The sequence below is a fragment of the Lactuca saligna genome, chromosome 8 (assembly GCF_052625555.1).
Source record: "Lactuca saligna cultivar CGN05327 chromosome 8, ASM5262555v1, whole genome shotgun sequence".
In the NCBI taxonomy this organism is placed as follows: domain Eukaryota; kingdom Viridiplantae; phylum Streptophyta; class Magnoliopsida; order Asterales; family Asteraceae; genus Lactuca; species Lactuca saligna.
In genome coordinates this window covers 87,468,050-87,486,095 of record NC_136424.1, presented here as the reverse complement: position 1 = coordinate 87,486,095, position 18,046 = coordinate 87,468,050, and the positions used below count along the sequence as shown (strand labels likewise).

The 18,046-nt window shown below is 38.1% G+C and overlaps 1 protein-coding gene and 1 long non-coding RNA gene across 5 annotated transcripts; both read left to right on the top strand.

The window, feature by feature from the left end:
- The first annotated feature begins 273 nt into the window (after positions 1 to 273).
- Positions 274 to 2,884, top strand: LOC145008288 (uncharacterized). Of its 3 annotated transcripts, XR_013663343.1 has the most exons (4): positions 274 to 936; positions 1,246 to 1,550; positions 1,893 to 1,994; positions 2,632 to 2,884. It is a non-coding gene; the product is annotated as an uncharacterized LOC145008288 (long non-coding RNA). The 3 variants fall into 3 exon arrangements; XR_013663342.1 differs by having other exon boundaries at positions 274 to 1,422; XR_013663341.1 differs by having other exon boundaries at positions 274 to 1,550.
- A 327-nt stretch (positions 2,885 to 3,211) lies between these two features.
- LOC145012167 (uncharacterized) lies at positions 3,212 to 5,481 on the top strand. Of its 2 annotated transcripts, none has more exons than XM_078970947.1 (3): positions 3,212 to 3,639; positions 4,560 to 4,630; positions 5,146 to 5,481. In XM_078970947.1, exons 1-3 carry the CDS (start codon positions 3,474 to 3,476, stop codon positions 5,227 to 5,229), a joined length of 321 nt encoding a protein of 106 aa, XP_078827073.1. In that variant the 5' UTR covers positions 3,212 to 3,473; the 3' UTR covers positions 5,230 to 5,481. The 2 variants fall into 2 exon arrangements, with proteins under 2 accessions (XP_078827073.1, XP_078827072.1); XM_078970946.1 differs by having other exon boundaries at positions 3,218 to 3,639; positions 4,554 to 4,630.
- Positions 5,482 to 18,046: the final 12,565 nt, after the last annotated feature.

Here is an 18,046-nt window from a genome sequence, read left to right as displayed (position 1 = left end):
CCTTTTAATTCCAAAATTACTAAATTAAAGATTCATTAATTTTCTTTATTTATATATCTAAATTATTTGTTTAAATTTAAAAGAGAAAAAAAAACACTCTAATTTTTATAATTCAATATTTACTCACTTTTTTTTATAAATTCAAACTTTTCAAATGTTTATAATTTTGTATTTAATTTTTCTTTTAAATAAACTCATTTAATACATGAGTTTCAAACTTAGTTTATATATACATAAAAGCTTAAAAGGTTGAGGAGCACTTAGTTTTTTTCTTTTTCATGTTTGGACACGGAAGTTTCTTGGCTTTCTTATTTTGCCACTTAAACTTCTATTTCTCATGGGAAAGCGTAAACCCCTTAGGTTTTCTCATCCTTGTCTTTTGTTCATCAAACCCAGTTGCCTCCCTTCTGTTCGTTTGTGTTCTTATTAAAAAAATTTCCTTTCTTCTAACCCTAGAACCAACCAGCGGAGCTACCTTGTATTCTTTTCATCTGGTTGACCGTTGGGACAGAAGGAAGTCGCGAGCAGCTGCAAGCAAATGGTGACAATAAGTGGCGCTGAGTGGAAGTGGGTTTGCTGTCGTTTTCGATGGCCACGCGGGTTTCTCTTCTGTTAAGTTCCTTAGGTTTGTTATGCATGTTAGGTGTTTGTGTTTATGTCTCAGTAAATTTTATCTTTCCTAATATTCAAGTTTGGCTTCATTTGACTGTCCACCACCGCCATCAGCAAACTCCGACACCGACAACAAACAACCAGACGCCACCAACTGTTGCTTCCTCTTTTTGGCTATACCACAAACAAACGCAAAGTGCACCCGGATACTGTCGCTGGTGTGTTGAGGTTCTGGTGAAAGCCCCCTACCCGACGGCCTTTAACTATCATATGTTCGACATCTCTGACTAAGTTTCTCAAATCCATCTCCAATCCTTTGAACAGGTTGTTATTCAGTCATGGATGGAACCATGTATGTATTGGTTTTATTTGTCTTGATGACAGTTGTAAGGACAACTGCGGACTTGTGCACTAAAGCTGACCAGCTTAAAAGCCACCCTGAATCTTTAAATTAATTTATCTTGACCCTAATTTCCCCAAATTTTAGAATTTAAACTCATTTTTTCTGATTTTTTGATTAAAGTCACATCCATCATCTACTCTTTACCCAAAGTTTTGCGGTTCTCTGCAACATGTTAAATTTTTTATATATTTTTTCATGAATTTCTGTTGCCAATAACTGATATTACACAGAATATGACAATTACCAACTACCTGAGGCTACCTACAGTGTAGTAACAGATTTAAAGAAGAGGAGGAAAGGGATGTGGCAAAATTCACCAAGCCTTTGGGTCCACTACGGCTGACTGACCACCTGAACAATGTATTGATCCATATCACTCTATGATAGTAACTTGAGTTTGACTGCAGGTATAGCAAACAATCAATTAAATTATAACAAAAGACATTAGATCAATTGACGAAAGACATTGTCACAGTTGTTTGTTTGATGCTTACTCAGTATATGGAACATAAAACCAGCGTCAGTTCCAAACAAGGTTTCTTTATTATTTCTCACATCCTCCAAAAATTGCATTATATGTGTAAATATTTGTTTGTAATGTTTTCCAATAACTTACTTTTCATATTTTAGAAATGCATCTACTTTCCCCCTTTTCGCTCACAGGTTCCTTTCCATTTCTAGCCAATCAAACACATGTCGAACAAGACTGATGTATATTATCCATAGATTGTATAGTTAATTAATTACTTTATTTCGGAATCATAGAAATATTCATTAACAAGCTTTATAAATATTTTAATATTTTGTTAAAAGTTGAAGTAAATAATCTATATTTTCTCCATAGTTAACCCTTATAACACGTCTTGTTGTATTTCAGGTAGTTTTAATCTAATCATGGACTACTTTGCCTAATTATGCGACCCATATAAGTTCTAATTTACATGAAATCAAACTCCTCGGCCATATGGATCATGAGAATGTATGCACTGTCATTTCTCGATCATCATCTTCTTCTTTTATAGTTTTTCTGTATTGTGGACCTTCTTATACATGATTATGACTTATTTCTCAATATTTTGCACATTCTCAAGATTGAAAACATCATAACGCCACCATAGAAAGAGAATTTGATGACATGTATGTTGTGTATGACTTGATGGCCACTAATCTGCATAAAATTATTCGTTCTTCTCTGATATTTCAATCTAAAACAATGATAGCTAATTAATTGCCATTGTTTTTTGTTGTACTTTTAAGAAAATAAATTTCACAATAATACCCACCGGGAAAATACAACAATATAGTCGCCCAAATGCACAAGGGTAAAATGTTCCATCATATAGAAGACCGAGAAAATACAACAATATAGTCGCCCACATGCACAGGGGTAAAATGGTCCAAAACTCCAAATGAAAAAAGGAACTCACTTAATATGATGCACCGTTAATGTTGGCATTATTTAAACCATATGAATCATGGGTGGCGATGCACTCCCTTAATCATGTGTTCAAAGTATGTATAACAAAGCCCTTCCACTTGTGGTACATGAATCTTTTTTTATTTATTCAAAATGGGTTCCCCGATATTGATATTTGATTTTCATCTTGTGGATGTAGGTGGTGTTTTGGTCGGAAAATGTAATAAGTTATCAATTTTGAAAGAACTTGGTGAAGAGTCGTCGGATGTCGGCCTTGGTCATCGGTAACCATCAATGAGATGGGATGATGTATCCGAAGAGTCATGTGGGGAACAAATGGAATCCTATATGTTTTAATACTCAACTTTAATAGCACACCAAAAACAAAAAAAAAATCTTTCAATTGTACACATTGCTTATGCCCAATCATGTTCTTTCAACTGTCGCCATAATTAACGTCTCGTGTTCAAGAAAGAAATCAACACCGAATGCTTGCTATGCTTTATTCTGTTTTTTTTACAATAGTACTTGTGCAAGAAGAATGGAATCAACGACGGAATGAAATTGTTCATTCCGTTGCTAGATGGAATGGAATGGACCATTCTCTTCTTTTTATTTTGTTAAATTTTCATTGTTTAATGAGTAAATGTTTTCCTTTCTCTTTTCAATTCTATCATGAAATGTAATGGATAATTGCAACATAAACAAATTCTATTTATAAAACTTTTAATACCATTTTCGAAAAATTAATTTCAACTTTCTTTTTCCAAACATTATTCAAATTGGCCTCAAGGGCGCAACCAAATTCCTTCTAGTTAATATTATATATAAAAACCCTATTTATCTTGTGCCTCCTAAATTATAACTACAAGGTTTTGTTGACGCCACGTGTCCTAACTTCTAAACAACGCCACAGATCTTAAAGGAGTGCATTTGGCCGACTTTGGTGTAGATATAGATCCATTGGATCCATGGGTACCGTCGCCTCTCTTGAAGACGTCGTTTCATCTTGGACTCCCTTTAATCCGCCAACAAACACATATGCAGTCTGCATTCATCTACCGATTCTCTTTTCCTAATCGCAATTCTTCATCCAGATTAATTTGTTTGATTGGTGTTTTATTCATCTCCCTCTTCCTACATCAACAATTGGCAGTGGTGGGTACCCTAATGTTCTATCTTCAACGATTGACCGCCATCCAAAAAGGTGAGTTTGATTATGTCAATTTTTGGTTTATTTGTTTTTTTTACAGTTTCTTCAACGATTGATAGACGTCCATTCTTTCATTGTTTGAACATAATCGGGAATGTATTCTAAAGTTCGGAAAAAGCTTGTGGATTTTGTGCCTCTCTATAATTGGTTTTCACTTAAAGAACCCTGAAACAAAACCACTAATTTACAAGGGAATATTGGCCTCCGTTTCTAAGAAATTTGGTGGCTCACTTCAAATTTCCAATTTCTTATACATAATTTTATCAAATTTTGATTTTTTTAACTCATAATTTGTAGGTTGAATCATCATGTTCGAAAAACCTGCCCCCTGGCTCGAATCTTTGCTATTTGAAAAAATCTTAAATGCTTGCATAAGTCAACAAGATGAAACAAGAATATGAAAAAAATATATGAAATTCTTTTCTACTCACTTGTTAACTATATACCTTTTATAAGATTAGTAAACTAAATAAGCACTTCATATTCATAGGATAATTTGATGTTTGTGTTGGGAAGATGCTTGGACAAACTGTTATTTTTTATTTTTAAGAACTAATATCTATTGGTAATTGAAATTTATTCCTGACAGATTTGGTTGTTTTAGTGGTCAAACATGGGTGTGGATTACTACCAAATCACATTTAAGCCTTTGAAAACCCACGACATGCTTCCCTCATGCCTTTCATCTCCTGCTTTTCTGTTTTAGTTAAAACACCGTCTCGCCACCTCTTGACTTAACTATAATTTCCTGTTAAGTACACCATTGTAATTGAAGACTAATATCCTAGATGCTTTTTTATCTGTTTGACATTATTTCAATTGATTTGTGTGTATAATATCACGTGCGTTGTTCACACTATAATGTTGTCATGGAATTGTACTTGAATTTGATGGGTTGATGAAAAAAGATATAGGAAATGAGAAAAAAACCATTCGTTGGTTATCTGCTGAAGATACTATTCAACCTGACATCATTTACATTCAGGTAAATCTATATACATCACTCCCGATGGTACTTTCTAGCTACTCATGTGGCTTAAACTAGCATACCTTATTTACATTTAGCATGTTAAACGATATATTAAGTTCTATAATCTTAATGAGAATAGAGTTTGCACTTGCATGACCCTTTTGTTGATATTGCCATCTATCCTTTGTGCGTGATCTATTATCAATATATTTACATGTGTGGCTGGTGAATTGTTTAGTCTTATAATCTTAATGCTATTCATGCATGAAAGTATTAAAAGTGAGTATCATCCCCTTCAATATCATCTTAAACAAATCTATCTTTATTTGGCTGTAAAATATCAACATGTTGCTTGCATTGAGGCTAATGAAAGTACCCATATTAATATTTTCATTATCTTTAGCTGGTATTGTCTAATCTGAGTACTAGACTATCAAAAATCGATGACATGCTATTTTTTCTCTTGCCTTGCTAATATTACTATCTTGTCCTTTAACTTTTATATATTTGTCCCGACTTTCCTCTCACAGAGCACAAAACAAGCAAAAAGGTTCACAAAGTTTAGAGAATGCAAGGATGTACCGGAGAAAGATGTGGTATGCAAACAACCATAAATTTTAAATTACTTACACATTTGAATTTTTTTTAATTGGATAGTCAATCACATGCCATTTATTTATGTTCTCAAGGTAAGGACTAAAATCACTCTCATTCTTTGAGGTGATAACACGACATTTTTTTTGTGTCATTTATGCGATGCCTTTAGCATTGGTTAAATTATCCTCTAGAGTAAATTACTATTTTTGTGCAATGTTTGTTTATCCTCAATTCACTTCACTTTACTGTCTTATATATATGTAAGCATACAGTTTATTAACACTAGGAACCATAATTCAAAAGCTAAGGTTCATTGAATTTTCTTTCCTATAGTTATTCCACTTCATTTTGTGCCATATTTGGCATGTTATTGTCTTACTCTATCCTAGATATGTTTTTATTGTGGTAATATTATAACTACCTTATCGTAATGATTATTGATATGAGGTCTTAACTACAACACCTGGATTCACAAAAGAATAGCTGAAGAAGATCGGATAATCAATATGCAAATATATCAATAGATAAATAACAAGATAAGAGTTCCCAACATACCAACTTGAGGTGATGTATGGCCGTGATCTTCATGGCTCTTGTTTGCTTATATGTTGTGAAATTCAAACACAAATAAATATGCATTCTACTTCATTTAAGTTGTATAATTTGAGCTAAAAGAGTGCATCGACAACAAAAATTTAAGCCTCTACCAATGACACTCTAAAATGATGATGGACAACTTTGTTTTACTTTTGAACTAGGATCAACAATCACATGAACCTTGTCGTTGTATTATGAAACATATATAAAGTCACTGCAACATGATAATATTTAATATAGACAATATACTTCTGCTTATAATCTTAGTAAGAGAAACATCAGATATAATCATAGTTAACAAATTGATGAAAAAAACAAATCAATGAAACTAAAGAACGGTTTATCAATAAACATATACATCACACTAAGGTAAAGACTTCACACTTTCAGAGAGGGTGAATGGTGCAACTTATTGCCTGTTTATACACTGTGGATGTAAAATTTTATATTTTAGTGTTTAATGTGTTCCAATATACAAACACTATAAAAATCATAAGATTCTACCTTAATGTTTTCAAATACCCAAATTACCCTTCACGGGTGGTGCTTAGCCACGAACGGCAAAATTTAACTATGAACAGTTACAACAATCTTGCAAAAAACATGAAACTGAAATTTTATTTACTTTGTTAAAAGAATACACTTCCATTTTCCATTTCTTATTCGTGCTTTGACATTGAAAATCCATACATTTTCATTAGCGCATTATATTTTAGATTATGGTAAAAGAAATATTATTATCCTTCGTGGACCGTGCTTAGCACGGGCCTATAACTTTTCTAGTATATATATATATATATATATATATATATATATATATATATATATAGAGAGAGAGAGAGAGAGAGAGAGAGAGAGCTAGGTTCAAGTATTTAAAGTAATTATTGTGTTATTGTATGCATAAACGTGGGTCAATGAAAATTAAATAAAAAATTAAATAATTAAATAAATAAATAAGGATAATTTAGTAATTTGTTTAGTAACCTCCAAAAATAATCCCTATAATCATGGTATTGACTGTTAACCTAATATATCCGGTTTATATCTCGTTCCGCTCTTTATCTAAAAACCAAATCTTGGCAGATCTGCAAAATTGGAATAGACTACAAAATCGATCTTGAGTTCTACAAAAATAGATTGCCATCGATGGAAAAGAGGATATCTCAGGGGACTCACAAGGTCAAAGGGGGAGATGGATCAGCGGTTAATCGAATCTTCGAAGGCTTCACTCGATAGGAACAAAAGAGAGAGTAAAGGGTGAGACCAGAAGAGGGTCCGACGACAGGTGGGGCTTCGGTGGCATTAGCTCAACGGGAGAAGAAGAGGTTGGTGCGATGGGGTTTTGTGATATTTTTCCTAATCTGGTACGTATATGAAAGTAATAGGCAATGATGCTACTTTCTGGACTTAATTGGTATTTTGAAATCAATTATTTTCAGGCATTGCTCTTTGGAGGTTTAGATAGTCTACCATTTTTTTTAGCATGTCATTCAATTCCTTCACTTGGTATTGTGGTTGACCCTTGTGCAGATTTCTTGGTGTTTATTTTTACAGTGTTATTATGTGTTGGAATCAAAGAGGTATTCCTTCATCTTCTTCCAAAGATCATTTTTTTCTTCACCAAGTTGTGTTGGAATTGTTGTTAAACATGTTTGTTTTATGAAAATTGAATGTTACAGAGCACTTTCGTGCAATCAGTGGTCATGACTGCAAACATTTATGCTATGATCTTTATTATTTTAGCGGGTGGATATCTAGGGTTCAAAAGTGGATGGATTGGGTATAGACTACCTGTTGGGTACTTTCCATTTGGAGTCGATGGGATGCTTGCTGGAGCTTCTACTATCTTCTTTTCATACATAGGGTTTGATTCAGTTGCCAACACAACATAAGAGGTACAAGATCTTCTATACAACTACTCCCTAAATCTCCCCTTAAAATTTCAACATATATGACTATTAGTCAAATGTCTAAACTAACCTTTTTGGGGAATTGTACAGGTGAAGAACCCTCCAAGGGATATGCCTTTGGGAATAGGAGCTACACTATCTATATGCTGCATGTTATATATGTTGGTGTCTGAGGTGATTGTTGGTTTAGTACCATATTATGCCATGGATCCTGACACCCCTATCTCTTCTTCATTTGCAAGCCATGGTGTTCGATGGGCAGTGTAAGTAAATATCATTGTGCACAAAATAATTTCAAATAAAACGATTCAAAATGCTAATAATCAATTAAATCACAGGTATATCATAACAATTGGAGTTGTCACTACTCTATGCTCAACATTTATGGGTTCACTTTTGCCTCAAGTAACCATCATTTCTTGATCATGAGATATATACAACTCAAATGTCTAAAAACACGTGTTTCGATGGTAATAGCAGAGAAGGAAGAATAAGAGCTATCATCTATTTTTACTGGTATCAAGTAAGACTACTTGGAATTTTCACTGAACTTTAATTTTAAGTTGGATTATTAGTTTGATATTTCTTTTTTATTATTAGAAAAGGATCTGGAGGTTGGAAATGGTATTCTTGTAGAACGTAATTCTCGTTTGGTATTAGTCTGACAAAATGTCATTCTCGTAAGAATGGTTGGAATCAACTGATTATGGACCATTGAAGAAGATCAATGACATTTGTTCATGAATTGTATGGAATCACGAATTCCAATTCTATTGGAATGGAATCATGAATTCTAATTCTGTTGGAATGGAGTATGGATATTTTCTCACTCATTTATGCATGTTCTACAATTTTTCGTTTTCTCAGTGATTTATTTTTCATTTTCTAATGCATTATTGAAATCTAAACTTGTGACATCCCCAATTTCACGGCCAGAAAACACCGATTTTGTTTATGCTTTATAAAAATCGAAGTACCTATTTTAATAAAAATGTTGCGGAATTTGTTCCCAGAAAAAAAACACGATAAATACGTTATCAAAGCATTTTCGATGAAACGTATTTTATTCATTTTAAAACATTTGGGATGTTATCGTCAATAAAGAAACATAAGCATAAACAGAACTTACATTTATTTACACTAGTGATCTATATCTCCTTAATCTCTCAGTGTAATGTAACTTCATATCGTCACCTGTGATAAAAGTAAACTGAATGGGTCAGATTGGGAAACCTGGTGAGTACATAGGGATTTCAACCCACAATAATATAGTTAATTTGTTTCTTCACATAATACATGTCAAACAATTAACCCTATTACCCATCCCCATTTTCTTCATTTAATATTCCTTAAAGAACTATCTTAAGGGTCATCTCCTATATCGTATTTACCACTCATCTCTTTACATCACATTTCCTTACATGTTCGTTCCTAAGGATCATCGCCTACACCGCATAAACAATAATGATTTGGGGATTACTCCCTCCATATGTGCCTAATAAGGGTTGGGGTATCATCGCATGAATACGTAGTTACAATATCGCCTGAACTCATAATTCATAGTAAGGGTTAGAGTATCATCACATGAATATGTAGTTACAACATCGCCTGAACTCGTAATTCATCACCTACAGGTTATGAGCCTGCTGGTGTTTCCACGGGGTTGTCTAGAATGGTCTGTGGTTGCCATCTATACTCTGGTAGATGACTACATCGCCACATTGCCGGTTAAGGTTATGGTATCTCCTTTCATCCTACATCACCTATTCATAATCATCTATTTACCTAATTATCATCACCTTTCTATCATCGTCTATCTCTCATCATTTTATTTCATCACACACTAAATATTTCATCTACCCATGCTTTATCCTAACATATTTGTAGATATAAAATAAATGTACATTTTAAATCATTTAAAACATGTATAAAATCATTTATCCAACATAGACAACAAGTATTTAAATAATATGCACACATAGCACGTAATTTATATCAAATACTTCATATACATGTGTAAGATGAAAGTAACTATGCACTCACTTGTTAAAGTGATGTTTCCAAACTCGGACAGCGCTTCGCTTCTTAACAATATAATTTCCTTCGACGAAACCTAGTATTATTACCACTAGATTTTAGTCTGAAATTTACTGTGACTAATTATTAGTCTTAGCATTATTGTTATTATTATTATTATTATTATTATTATTATTATTATTATTATTATTATTATTATTATTATTATTATTATTATTATTATTATTATTATTATATAAGCGTTTAAAGAATATTTTCCAACCACTATGTACAGATAGGGACCAAACATAAAACACTGGAGGGCAAGACCATTTTGACATATAACACTTCTGAAATCCAACAACCCTATGCGACCCTTTAAACTAGATTCCCCGTACCGCGAGTAGTTAAAAATATATTATAACGACACTTATATAAGTCATAATAATAGCCCAAATATTTATTATAAGTTCATAATAACAACACTAATTTTAAATATAAACTATATTTAAAATAGGGTAAGCATAACTTACTTACAAGGGAGTTTTAGCTAGGAATCGAGCTCTGCAGGGGCAGAACTTCGTCGCTGAATCTTTCTAAGAAAGATTCGTGCAAGGTTTCAGCGCTCACCTTACTATACTAAAACTACAGAAAGAGAAGTCGAATAATGAGGGACCGAAATGCTCAGGGGATAAGAAGAGAAAGACTCTTGAATCAAGAGAATGGTGCAAGAAATATGAGAGCCCAAGGCTCTTATTTATAGTAATTGAATTTACAAAAACCACCCTCCATAATTACTTAATGAATTTATAGTTATATAAACGACTAAACATCCCTTCATAATACTATTTTAAATAGATGTAACGATATTTGTACAAAACAAATGTCGAAAGTACTCAACAATAGTCGTATAATGACCGCATCGTTGATACCTTTCTAATGATATATACATTTGCATATATATATATATATATATATATATATATATATATATGTAAATATGATTTATACTTTATTTTAATACGTAAATATGCTATTAAAATTTATAACTCGTTCATATGAACTCGGTTTTGACGTTCGTTATATCCACACATAGGCAGGACCGTACCCTACAACTTTCGTTTACACTCCGTCGGCTAATTTTGACATTATTTTTAAAGTTATATTTTTAACAAGTCGGGATAGGAAAAGTCCGTTGCGCTACTATTAACAAGTTCTTCGATTCCCGTTGAGGTTGCGTCGGCCAAAAATCGAACGATCTAAAATTCGAATTTCGGGTTGTACACCATCATGCCAAATCTTAGAAAAATCATAACTTCCTCATACAAAGTCATATTTTGACGTTCTTTTTATGCACACTCTCTGTTTAACAAACACTACGACTTTTGTTTAGATCGCTAAGGCTAAAAATCACCTTGTCATAAATTCACTATTTACGTCGCAATGTCGTGCCGGTTTTTTCGTAAAACTTCGACGAGCCATAACTTCTTCGTTATAACTCGGATTTCGACATTTTTTATGTAACACCCAGAATCTGAAAGACCAAGAAAGGAAAGGAAAAGCTCTAAGTCAAAGGAGTCATTTCGTCGAGTCCAAGGAAGAACTCAAAGACTGAGTGACCGACTCGAAGAGTCGGCGAGTGGACTCAACGAGTCTAACCTGGATTGAGAAAGCCTAATTTAGGGACTTGGTACCCTATTTAAGCGTCTTATTCTCTCCCCTAGGGCTCATTTGCGGCCCCTAGAGTCCAGAACTCGTAACCCTAGCCACCCAACTCCATTGTTGAGCTAGTTTCATCCCTTGAGAGTGAATTGGAGCTTGGAGAAGGAAGAAGGACCTTGGTGGTGCAAGAAGAAGCTATAGATCCAGAGTTGGGGTAGCATTTCAGACCACATAGAGGTAAAAATCTTATAAATTGACTATTAATTGTATAAATCCCCTTTTCTAGCTTACATTGGTCACATTTGGACCATTCCCAAGGCCAATCCGAACATTGAGCCATTAGGGATGAAAAGGACTTAAGATCTAATCATTTCTGAGCTTTAAAAGCTCTGAGGAGGTAGCTTTACCCAGCCATGGCTCCATTTCATGACCTAGACCTTCATATTAGCTTGAAATTTGTGTTCTAGCTAAATAGCATCATGCATGCACATAATGTTAACAACTTTACGTGCAATGCTAGCATTAGAAGGCCGAATCTACGAGTTAAAGGTGTTGGAATAGACTTTAATCGACAAAATAGAGTTGTCACCAAATGGACTCGGCGAGTCAGTTCATGGACTCGGTGATTCGGGTCGCAAACCCAAACCCTTATGATTATGAGTCGAATCAGTAAGTGAGGTTGGTGAAGGATTCAGCTAGACTAGGTCTGTAATGGATATGAAGATCACCGTACTCGACGAGTTCGAAGAAGAACTCGGCGAGTCCAAGACAATCTTCCTAGTGTATGAAGATGAACTTGACGAGTTGTTCATACAACTCGATGAGTCATGGTCTATACATTCATCCGATGATGATGAACTCGACGAGTTCAAGGATGAACTCAGCGAGTCAGTTGAAGATGGTCCCGTAGTGTTAGATGAAGGAGAACTCGTCGAGTTCCTGCTAGACTCAACGAGTGGAGTCGGGTTGTTTTGAGATTGGAGGAGCATGGTCTCGACGAGTTGGTAGAACAACTCGACGATTCGGGTCAACTGAAAAGCTGACTTTGACTAGGACTTTGACCTTGAGAAGGACTTTGACCAGAGGTGACTTAGTTCCTCCGGAGGAAAGTTTAGCCTAAGTATTATTATTTGGTATTGGTAGCTCAGGGAGCTACAGAAGAAGCGGTTCAGAGAGTGTTGGATAGCAGCCAGAGGGTTATTAGCAGCTTCAACAGTACGAGGTGAGTTACCTTTCAGTAGCTGTGGGTCTACAGCGATAATGCTGGCCCACTAGTAGGAGTTGTATGTTAGATGATTGTCTTTTTGATATTCGTCTAGGTTTGCTACTACCCGATATGTTTATGTGCTAGTAGCAGTAGGGGAGATAGTCCCCAAGATTACCGGTCGATAGGGCCGAAGAGGTAGTCATACCTAGTTTTGCTAGATAGTTTATGATTATGTGATATGTATTATGTTGTAGTAGTAGAGGGGTGAAATAGTCCCCAGTATCCGGTCGAAGGGACCGAAGGGGAGGCCAGCACCCAGATATGTTGGGCAATATCCGGTCGAAAGGACCGACGGGGAGGCCGACACCCAGATATGCTAGGCAGTTATCCGGTTGAAATAGACCGCATGGAAGGCCAACACCCATATATGCTCGGAAATATCCGGTCGAAAGGACCGAAGGGGAGGCCAGCACCCAGATATGCTCAGCAATATCCGGTCGAAAGGACCGAAGGGGAGGCCAGCACCCATATATGCTAGGCAGTTATCCGGTTGAAATACACCGAAGGGGAGGCCAACACCCAGATATGCTCGGAAATATCCGGTCGAAAGGACCGAAGGGGAGGCCAGCACCCAGATATGCTAGGCAATATCCGGTCGAAAGGACCGAAGGGGTAGGTCAGGCACCCAGATATGCTTGATAGTATGTGTGTTTTATGTTAGTATGGTATGTGGTATGATGGGGGAACTCACTAAGCTTCGTGCTTACAATTTTCAGATTTGTTTCAGGTACCTATTCAGTGAAGAGGAAGGAGCCAGCACGGTAGCTGCACATCATACACACACACGTTGGATTTTCGCACCATGAGATTCTTGCGATTGTACTATGACATTATTATTATTTTTGTGATTTGGTTTTCAAACATGAGATATGGTTTTTATGAAATAATATGATCAAATGATGTTTTCTTACAAATGTTTTACAAAGCAATTAATTAAAAATGAAATTTTTGGACTCGACATTTGGGATGTTACAAGTTGGTATCAGAGCCCTTGTTTGAGGGATTCGGACACACCCTCGGGAGTGTCTGGACTCAAACCGATGGATTAAAAGATTTTTACAAAAGAAAATTGTTTTCTAAAAGCTAAGTTAAAGAGTTTTGAGAAAGAACAAGGTGTGTGATGTGCGCGACCGGCCGAGCTCAAGTAAGTTTTCCCCAAATTACCCATACAAGTTATGTTATGATTATCAGTTAGTACAACAAAATGCTACATTAGGACTAAGGATCTAGGAGGATGCCTTATGTGCCTGTTATATGTGCTTTGAGCTGCATGATAGTGTGTATTAGACAGACATAGGATAGCCTGTTTAGGTTATGCCTGAGTATATGAGATTATGTCGCATGCTAGTAATGATTCTTGATGTGTGATAATGATTGCTTGAGTATGTTACGGTTAGAATTTACTTTGTATGAATGTTGCTTGCTTTGTGCTTTGTGGGATTCTGAGTGATGGGAGTTGGTCGTTAAGTGAATACGTTAAGTCACATGTAATCAGGGTTGAATAATCTTAGAGTATTGGATTTGACCCTATTGTGTAGCTCTTGTATGAGTCCTAACCGTTGTAGGGATGAGTCCCTTACTCGAAGGATTATCCGAGCCTCGTTACATGTGATGGTATTCAGGAGATGGCTAATTCGCATTACGAGGAGACCTTCTGTAACGACCCAATCTTCACGTCCGAAAATTTCGTTTTGAAAACATTACTTTAGAAAACATTAAAAATTAAAAACACTGTTTGATCAAACCATAACACAATGTAAACCATGTCTAAAAGCCAAACCATACAACCCATCAAAATATTAGAGTACAAATCCCAGTGAATCTTGTAAATGCGGAAACCAGAGTGTGTGCATGATGTTCCGCTACCGCGCCAGCTCCTTCCCCTTCGAAGAAGAGGTACCTGAAACCAAAACTGTAAAAACGTAAGCACAATGCTTAGTGAGTTCCGCCATCGTACCACATACCATACAAACACATAACATACATACTGCCAGGCTATTCTGGGGTGCCTGACTACCCGGTACGACCATTCTGCGGTGTCGACCTACCCATACGACCATTCTGGGGTGCCGTCCTACCCGTGTCAAGCCATTCTGGGGTGCTGACTACCCATGTCAAGCCATTCTGGGGTGCTGACTACCCATCGGTCCTAACAACCGATCCTCGGGGACTGGTCCCCTCCTACTACCTCTATCGCATAACATAACAGGCCAGCATACAAACATATCATCACATACTATCAGATATTTCTGGGGTGTCTGACTACCCTTCGGTCCTAACAACCGAACTCTACTACTATCACATATAACGTATCATGCTAACATATAACATAACAGGTAGTAGCAACCAAGATGATATCACAAAGACAATCGTCTAACATACGACTCCTACTGGTGGGCCGGCATTGTGGCCGTAGACCCACTGCTACTGGAAGGTAACTCACCTCAAAGTAGCTGCTGAACTGATCGAGAACTGACTGACTGCTGCTGCTGCTGCTTCGGAAATCCCCCGGCTGCAATTCCCACAACATACTCAATCAAACACTGCTAACTGTCCTTTGGGTAAAATGACCATTTCACCCCAGGTCTAGCCCTAAGTGAAAGTCTGAGTCAACTTTCAGTTGAGCCGACTCGCCGAGTTTCTATCCAGACGATTGTCCTGAGTCCCTGTTTCTACTCGTCAAGTTAGGCTATGACTCGACGAGTTCTTCTTCTAAACTGACATTCAAGTCCTTCATCCTACTCGCCGAGTTGTATGAACAACTCGTCGAGTTCATCTTCATCCGATGAACACTTATGCGGAGACTCGCCGAGTTGTATGAACAACTCGCCGAGTCTGTTCTTGATCTAAGGAGATTGCCTTGAACTCGCCGAGTCAGGGAATCAACTCGCCAAGTTCCTCCATAGATGAGTTCAGCTTCCAACTCACTGAGTCACACCCCGTGACTCACTGCACACTCGACACTACGAAAAGGGGAAAAATTCGGAGACTCGCGAGCAGACTCGCCGAGTCACATGAACGACTCACCGAGTCGTTGCCATGCACCTACAAAATACACAGATTTGCTCGATTCCAGTCCATGCCATTCACAAATCTGGGTTTTTAGGGCATGGATTACACGTAAAGTTTCCAACGTTACGTGTAGATAATCACCAATGAAGGTTTTAGGGCTCAAAGTGCACCAAAAGGGGCAGATCTAGGGCTTTCATGCAATATGACCCCATAAAGGCATTAGATCCAAGCTCCAGGGACTAAATCATGCCTAGATCTAGAGGCTAACAACTTATTACAACCCACAATGCACAAACAAGCTTGGGGAATGGCTCAAGAAGGACTTTCATGAAGCTAAAAGAGACTACAAGCTTGAAAATAGAGGGGAAACGAGCTATACCTCAAGGAAAATGTTGAGATGACACAAAGATGCCTGGCCTCCTTCTCCTCTTCTTGATCTACTCTTCTTTCTCCTCAAAATCTTCAAGAACACACCAAAACACTTCAATCTCACAAGGAATAAGGGTATAAATGATGTTGGGAACTCTGAGGGTGAATGGGGGCGAGCTTGGGGCGGAAATGTGGGTTTAAATAGGATGCAAACACTTGGAATTTAGGGTTTCATACAACAGTGGTGACTCGCCGAGTCCAGGATATGGACTCGCTGAGTCGCCAACTTAAACGTGTCCCGGGTCCCGTCCTTACTCGGCGAGTCGGATCTATGACTCGCCGAGTCCAAGGCTAAAAATGGAAAATACTCAAATAAGATTTACATACCAGGAACCAGGTGCTACAAAAATCTCCCCCACTTATTTTAGACTTTGTCCTCGAAGTCTGCTGCTCGATCCTGAAATAGCTCGGGGTAATGCTCCATCACCTCGTCCATCGGCTCCCATGTCCATTCCGAACCCCGGCAGTGTTGCCATTGCACCTTCACTAGCTCCACCCTCTTGTTCCTCAAATCCTTCAACTTCCTGTCGAGGATTGCAACTGGGCGCTCAATGTAATTCAGGCTGTCATCAACCTGAATATCCTCTAACGGCACTACCGCTGAATCGTCCACTAGGCACTTCCGCAGTTGAGAAACATGGAAAGTGTTGTGGATCTGGCTGAGCTCGGCTGGCAGATCCAACCTATACACCACCTTGCCCACCAGGGCTACAACCCTGAACGGTCCGATTAATCTCGGGCCCAACTTGCCCTGCTTCCTGAATCGAATGACGCCTTTCCAAGGCGACACCTTCAGGAGAACCATATCCCCGACTTGGAACTCCAAGTCGGATCGACGCTTGTCGGCATAACTATTCTGCCGACTCTGAGCAGTCTGAAGCCTGCTCCAGACCTGCTGGATCCTCTTGGTCGTCTTGAGCACCACTTCGGTGCTCCCCATGACTCTCTGGCCAACTTCACCCCAGCATATCGGGGTCCTGCACCTTCGTCCGTACAACAGCTCAAAAGGAGGATGGTCAATACTCGCGTGATAGCCGTTGTTGTATGAGAACTCGGCAAGGGGAAGATAGGTATCCCAACTACCACCGAAGTCTAGCACGCATGCCCGCAACATATTCTCCAAAGTTTGGATAGTCCGCTCGCTCTGGCCATCCGTCTGTAGGTGAAAGGCGGTGCTAAAATGCAAAGGAGTGCCCAACTCGTCATGAAATCTCTTCCAAAATCTAGAAGTAAAATGCACATCCCTGTCCGAGATCACCGATACCGGCACCCCGTGCCGCGCCACGATCTCCCTGATATAGATGTCGGCCAATTTCTCGTCCGATATGCTCTCCTGAATTGGAATAAAGTGAGCACTCTTGGTCAATCGATCCACGATGACCCAAATCGAATCCACTCCACGCGCGGTCCTGGTGATATCTTCCCATTTCCACAGTGGAATATCCAACGGCTGCATCTTACCATGCGGTCTATGATGTTCGGCCTTGACCTTCCTGCAGGTCAAGCACCGCTCAACGTACCATGCCACATCCCGCTTCATGCAGGGCCACCAATAATCCAGACGAAGATCCGTATACATGTTCGTCGCCCCAGGATGAATAGAGAATCGGGACTTGTGTGCCTCCTCCATCAAAATCTGGCGGACGCCTCCGTGATACGGCACCCACACCCTACGGTGTAGTGTCAATAGTCCTCGGCTATCATAATCAAAGGAGGACACCTGACCCACCACGCGCTCACTCTTCCGATGCTCCTCCTTGATAGCCTCCTGTTGAGCCTCCCTAATTCGCTCCAATAGGGGAGTCACTATGGCCATTCTCATGCATACGTCCCTGATCGGCGCCGCCTTGCGGCTAAGCGCATCGGCCACCATGTTGGCCTCCCCCGGGTGGTAAAGGATCTCGTAATCATAATCCTTCATCACATCCAACCACCGACGCT

Excerpts from the sequence above, each read along its gene's own strand:
- LOC145012167 (XM_078970946.1), top strand. The coding sequence starts at position 3,474 with ATGCAGTCTGCATTCATCTACCGATTCTCTTTTCCTAATCGCAATTCT. Across the intron at positions 3,640-4,553 it reads ATTGACCGCCATCCAAAAAG|ATATAGGAAATGAGAAAAAA; the intron begins GTGAGTTTGATT and ends TGATGAAAAAAG. Across the intron at positions 4,631-5,145 it reads CTGACATCATTTACATTCAG|AGCACAAAACAAGCAAAAAG; the intron begins GTAAATCTATAT and ends TTCCTCTCACAG.